This window comes from Homarus americanus, unplaced genomic scaffold, assembly GCF_018991925.1.
Source record: "Homarus americanus isolate GMGI-L3 unplaced genomic scaffold, GMGI_Hamer_2.0 scaffold21314, whole genome shotgun sequence".
Classification (NCBI taxonomy): domain Eukaryota; kingdom Metazoa; phylum Arthropoda; class Malacostraca; order Decapoda; family Nephropidae; genus Homarus; species Homarus americanus.
The window spans coordinates 735,900-742,640 of record NW_024720811.1 but is presented as its reverse complement, the minus strand read 5'-3'; the positions used below and the strand labels follow the sequence as shown (position 1 = coordinate 742,640).

Genomic DNA, 6,741 nt, shown 5'->3' with positions numbered 1-6,741 from the left:
ACAACAGGGCATCACGAACCACGACCCCCCCCACCCCAAGAGATTCAAACTCATTAATCCGAATCATTCATGGACAGAAAAATGCATCATCAGTTTACAGCTTCGGGTTCAAGAGTCTCAGAGGAAGGTTCAGGGTGAGAGACGAACTGACTTTAGTAGTTAACTGTACAATAAATTATCTTGTTTCTTACTCATAACGTTACCTGTATTTATCTGTCTGTTTTAACCAATCTTAGTACACCTTTACGCTCAGTGGTGGAGTTACTGTACCCTGTAGGTGTAAATTTAAGAGTAGCCAATACGGTACGAGTGTATTATACCACATTACCACAGCCTCCGTAAAACACACACACACACACACACACACACACACACACACCTCAAGGCTGGCTGGCGTCGTCTTCATCTGCACGTCTGGTCGAGTTCCACTTGAGGTTACGAGTACCACTTTAAATCTTTCCTTGAGGAGTACTTATAGTGCCACACATACCATCTACCTCACCCTCCATCCCTCCTCCTCACTGCGCACTACATAAGTCACCAACTGCGCAGCATGTACCCAACGTCATTATGGGCTCCCAGTAAACTAGTCCCCTCACGGAGTATAATACACGTGCTTGATCACTACGCAGCTTACAATAGAGATATGCAGATCGTACAGAAGCCTTAACGTTACAGGACACACACACACACACACCTGGAGGTTGATGATGCCACACATTCCTCACGTCATACCTCACCTGGCCTTAATTAAGTGAACAAGAATCACTTCACCTGAGTCAACAAGGCAGCTCATTACCATAATTAACGCGGCACTGTAACAACACCCGACATAAACATGACCTTGATAACCCAGACAACTGTGCTACTCCCCCTGACGGCAGCCTTGGCAACTGACGCTACACAGCTACAGTTCAGGCAGGTACACGCCAGCCAGGTAAAGGCCAGACAGGTACACGCCAGGTAAATATACGAATACCAGAGTAACGGTGATCATGTTGTCGGTGAGGGAGACGGAGGATAGTAACCGGGAAATAAGAGTTATAATATGACTTTCCAATGATGATGCCACTACAATAATTACACAACAACAACAAGAATAATACAGTGAGAACATCATTGATAAGGACACACACGGTAGGGAACCAAGCACAAGTGTTGACGGAGAGTTGAGGAACACCGGAACTACACCGTGTGTGTTATTCGTTATGCCTGGCAGTGTATAACACGCCATGTTCTGTAGTGTTCTTCATTAATATCACACACACACACTGACAATTTAAACAATGAAACAGTAAATAAAAAATTAGTTTTATTTAAACATTTTGTAATATTTTCTACTTTGAGGCAAAAAATCTGTACCTGTGTGACGGCAGTGGCTGGGTGTGACGGTGGCTGGGTGTGACGGTGACGGGGTGCACGGTGGCTGGGTGTGACGGACTGGGTGGACGGTGGCTGGGTGACGGTGGCTGGGTGTGATTGGTGGCTGGTGTGACGGTGATTGGGTGTGACGGTGGCTGGGTGTGACGGTGACTGGGTGTGACGGTGGCTGGGTGTGACGAGAGCAATTCCTGGTAAGCGAAGACAATTTAACAAATCCCATCTATACCTGACCAAACACACTGACAACACTATACACCTCTGCTGAGTGAGTGAGGTAAATTCTCACTTGTCCACTTAAGAGGCAACACTTAACGTTAAAAACCTCTGAGAATCCAACTCTTAAGTGGACCATATACATTGCCTTCTCATATCACCAATTTGAGGGTAAAAATATTTAACTTTTGAAACTTTTGTAAATTGAGATCCGCTTTGTGTGTGTGTGTGTGTGTGTGTGTGTGTGTGTGTGTGTGTGTGTGTGTGTATGTGTGTGTGTGTGTGTGACAATTAGTATCGCCAAGTTTGAAGGCCGTCTGTCAATCAAACACACATTACTGGGAAAATTACACACTTTTGTAACATTGGTGTAGCAATACTTGACTATTGATAGTGTGATATATACCATCCACCTGCCTTTTATAATCTGACTATTGAGAGAGAGAGGAGCAGGTGGTGTGAGGGAGAAGAGCCGCGCGGACACTACCTGGCTGGATCAGAGGTCACCAGCCACCACCACGCTCCTCTCTCATGTTGTTGTTAGTGATATTATTACTTTTACTCTTAATCAATGTTGCAGCAGGTCATCATCAGCTGGCTAGCTTACAGGTGACCACACAACAACACCTTTATATCAGTTTAAGACCTCAATAACTTCTACGGCAGAAGGACCTTTATGCTAGGGATGGGGTGCACCTGTCTCGGGATGGGGTGGCAACCCTGGCTGGGTCTCTGGAGGGGGCAGTTCAGAAGATATCAAATTTTTAAACTACTAGGGGTACATATGGGCACGGGGGTGGAGGAGACTGCAGTGGGAGCGGGTAAACAAAGTGAAAAATTACAGGGAAATGGTGCTAGGAATGACAAAACTAAATTAGACAGGGAGTTAAAACCTAAACTCGGTAAAGGGAGGACTCAGAACACGACTAACTTAAATGTCTACTACGCGAACAGTAGAAGTATGAGAAACAAAATGGATATTAGGGCCTTGGCATGTACCGAAAAAATCGATATAATAGCATTCACTGAAACATGGATCAACCTAGACTCACGTGAGCTACCTGTCGAATACCAAATTAGGAATTACAAATTGTTCCATACCGATAGGCAGACCAGGAAAGGAGGCGGAGTAGTAATCTATGTCAGGGATAATCTGAAGTGCGAAATAAATAAGGAAATAAAAACTGAGCGGAATACAGAAACAATTTGGATAGAATTAATCGACGGTCGGGAAAAATTAATCACAAGAGTAATATATAGACCTCCCAATCTTGATAGAGTTAATGAGAGACTTATCTGGGATGAAATGCGCAGGGCTTCCATACACAACAAAGCCTGTATAGTAGGCGACTTTAACCTTGGCCAAATAGATTGGACTCAGGTAACTCAGAATCAGAGGATTTTCTCGAAACAATCCAGGACTGTTTCCTAAGCCAACATATAACCGAACCCATCCAGGGTAATAATATACTCGACTTAGTTCTGTCGAACAGAGAAAACCTCATTGGCAATGTCGAGGTAGGGAACGAACTAGCAAACAGCGATCACAAAGAAATTAGATTCCAGTTAGATTTTCAGGGCAGACGTAAGGAAAATTCCACAAAAGTCCCAGATTTCAGAAGGGCAAACTTTGATAGTTTGAAAAGGCAGCTGAGAGAGGGTGTGTCACGCTTGGGGGTGAACCTGACCGTTGAAGCCGACCTGATAACGAGATCTGAGACTGCCGAGTTCCACGACAATTTAAATAATGAGTTACTTAATGCACAAAGGCAGAACATACCATACAAAAAACTCAGGTCAGACAACAATGACCCTAAATGGATAAATAATTATTTAAAGAACATCATTGGCCAAAGGAAGGCTATAGGTAGAAGGCTAAAGCCTAATAAGTCACCAGGTCCCGATGAAATATTTGCCAAAGTATTAAAGGAATGTAAGGAAGAGCTTAGTATGCCCTTAGCAAAGTTGTTTAACATGTCCTTAAAAACAGGTGTAGTACCAGAATCCTGGAGGATAGCGAATGTAGAGGTGTATAAGTACTCAAACTATCCAACCAGGAGCAAACTCGTAACAATGGTTTTAAATTAGACAAATTAAGATTTAGGCGTGAAATAGGTAAACACTGGTTTGGAAACAGAGTAGTGGATGAATGGAACAAGTTACCAAATATCATCATTAACTCGAACACGCTGAATAGCTTCAAACATAGGTTGGATGGATATATGAGCAATAGGGGTTGGGTGTAAACGGGGCTGCCCAGTATGGGCCAATAGGCCCGCTGCAGTTTCCTCCATTATTATGTTCTTATAACAAGTGAACAATTTAACCAAGAGGCGCAGTACAGTATTAGGCTCACGTCACAGTCATAAATGGTCACGTCACAGTCTTACCGCTACATAACTGGTCTGTACAGTTTAATGTCTGACTGTCTATCTATTTAAGTCTCTTCTACTTCTGTGTGGCACAGTTACAGAAAAACCAGAGTATCACACACACACAAACGAGGGCAGTGTAAACATCACCACATACAGTCTCTCTCTCTCTCTCTCTCTCTCTCTCTCTCTCTCTCTCTATATATATATATATATATATATAAGACCACAGCTGTCGGGCTGCAGGGGTGAGTGACCGGCCTCCATGAGCCGCAACACCTTCTGCACGGGTCACTGCACGCGGCCACAGGAGGGAAGGAGAAAAAAGAGGGGCAGACAGACTAGGTCGAGGGGATAGAAGAAGACTGGGTCGGTCATCTCCACCACCGACAGCCAGTGTAGGAACTGTCACCACCACTCGTCAACTCACCTGAGGCAGTACATCATCAACACACTCACCTGCTCACGTTACTGATGGTGAAGCAGTTTACTGATCACTAAAATACACACTGAACAACAACGATGAAATTATCACCAATAAAAACAAAATTATCAACAATAATAACAACAGCAATAACAATAACATCATCAGCAACAATAACAACAGCAATAACAATAACATCATCAGCAACAATAACAACAGCAATAACAATAACATCATCAACAACAACAACAATAATATCAACAGCAATAACAATAACATCATCAGCAACAATAACAACAGCAATAACAATAGCATCATTAGCAACAATAACATCATTAGCAACAATAACAACAATAACATCATTAACAATAATAACAACATCAACAATAACAACAATATTAATACAACTGAGTCAAGTGAGAGCCTGAACCATCTTAGCGGCACCAACATATAACGGACTTCTCTCCATATACAGGAGTCCGTTAGATGGAGGTGTCACATCTAACGAACCCTCAATATATCGGACTTTAATTTTCTTATATAGTTCGTTATATGGAAGTTTCACATCGAATGGACCTTCTATATAAAGAACTTTCGTCTCCATATGGTTAAAAGAGAGAGAACAGGAGCTCTCTAAGTAACTTGACCACAGTCAGTTAGTCAGCACAGCCGCTTTCTCTCGGCACAGATACACACCTACCCATAACAGTACACCCAGTCTACACCCAGCCTACACACCCTAAACAGCCAATATTGTGTATCTGTAGTGGATTTAAAGTTACTACAATTTTTGTCAACACACTTGTCACACACACACTTATGATTGACTTATAAAATTAATGTTAAGTGCTTTATGATAAGAATATAAGAATGGAGGAAGCTGCAGGGAGCCATACTGGTCAGTCCCGTTTACACCCAACCCCTATCACTCATTCCACCTTATGTTTGAAGCTATCCAGCGTATTCGAGTTAATGATGATATTTGGTAACTTGTTCCACTCGTCCACTTCTCTATTTCCAAACCAATGTTTACCTAAGTGTTAATACTGAAGGAACATAACCCTAAGAGCATGTGTTTACCAGCCAACATTCTATACTTGACGTCACACACACACACTCACTTTACTGTGCTAACTGCAGCTGTAATAATAGTCCAGCTCACAAGTCTTAACACAGCACTGTAATGTTCACACAGCACCAAGAACTCCCAATACCACGACAGGTGAACACAAGAACACTACCAACAGGTCAAGTTCCTCCCTCACAACACACGAAGAACATTTACACAACACTAACAGTGAACAGTTAGTGGTATAAATAAACAAGTAATACCATCTGGTGTTGGTATAAACAAGTAATACCATCTGGTGTTGGTATAAACAAGTAATACCATCTGGTGTTGGTATAAACAAGTAATACCATCTGGTGTTGGTATAAACAAGTAATACCATCTGGTGTTGGTATAAACAAGTAATACCATCTGGTGTTGGTATAAACAAGTAATACCATCTGGTGTTGGTATAAACAAGTAATACCATCTGGTGTTGGTATAAATAAACTAAGTAATGTGGCTAAGTTAGTTTTTGTGGTAAATATATACGAGTTTTATAAGAGTTTCAGGCTGACATATGTAAGGGAATCATTTGTGCAAGGAGTGTTGAAGCTTTGTCTTCTGCTGCCACACACACCTAAGGAAGGGCTGGGAGGACGCATACTTATTAGAGGTGAGGAGGGAGGTGGGGGTGAGGAGGAGGTGGGGAGGTGAGGAGGGGGAGGTGGGGTGAGGAAGGGGAGGTGGGGGTGAGGAGGGGGGAGGTGGAATTGGAGGGAGGAGGTGGGGTGAGGAGGGAGGTGGGGGTGAGGGAGGGAGGTGGGGGTGAGGGAGGGGGAGGTGGGGGTGAGGAGGAAGTGGGGGTAGGAGGGAGTGGGGGTGAGGAGGGGAGGTGGGGTGAGGAGGAAGTGGGTGGGGAGGGTGGGGAGTGGGGGAGGAGGTGGGGGTGAGGAGGGGGGAGGGTGGGGGTGAGGAGGGGGAGGTGGGGTGGGGAGGGGGAGGTGTGGGGGGTGGGGAGGGAGGTGGGGTGGGGAGGTGGGGTGGGGGAGGGGGAGTGGGGTGGGGAGGGAGGTGGGGGTGAGGAGGGGAGGTGGGGTGAGGAGGGGAAGCGTGGGTGTTAACAGCATCATTTGTATTATAAAAATATTCACCCAAATGTATAATACCCAATTATTCACTAAGTTATTCAACCATGACTCAGTAGTTGTTCATGTCATACATGCCGATTACAGATTTTTTTTACAGATTGCCCACGAGGGGGCTAGTTTATTGGGCACCCCCTTACATCCTGTGCAAGG

General features: G+C 44.0%; 1 protein-coding gene across 1 annotated transcript in view; it reads right to left on the bottom strand.

The window, feature by feature from the left end:
* Positions 1-232: 232 nt before the first annotated feature.
* The window catches only part of LOC121861242 (extensin-like), a 33,113-nt gene continuing 26,604 nt past the window's right edge, over positions 233-6,741 (bottom strand). Inside the window, exons 5-6 of the mRNA XM_042358890.1 lie at positions 1,363-1,571; positions 233-271 (exon numbers count right to left, since the gene is read on the bottom strand). Coding sequence (XP_042214824.1) covers positions 233-271; positions 1,363-1,571 — 248 coding nt within the window. The remainder of the gene's footprint in view (positions 272-1,362; positions 1,572-6,741) is intronic.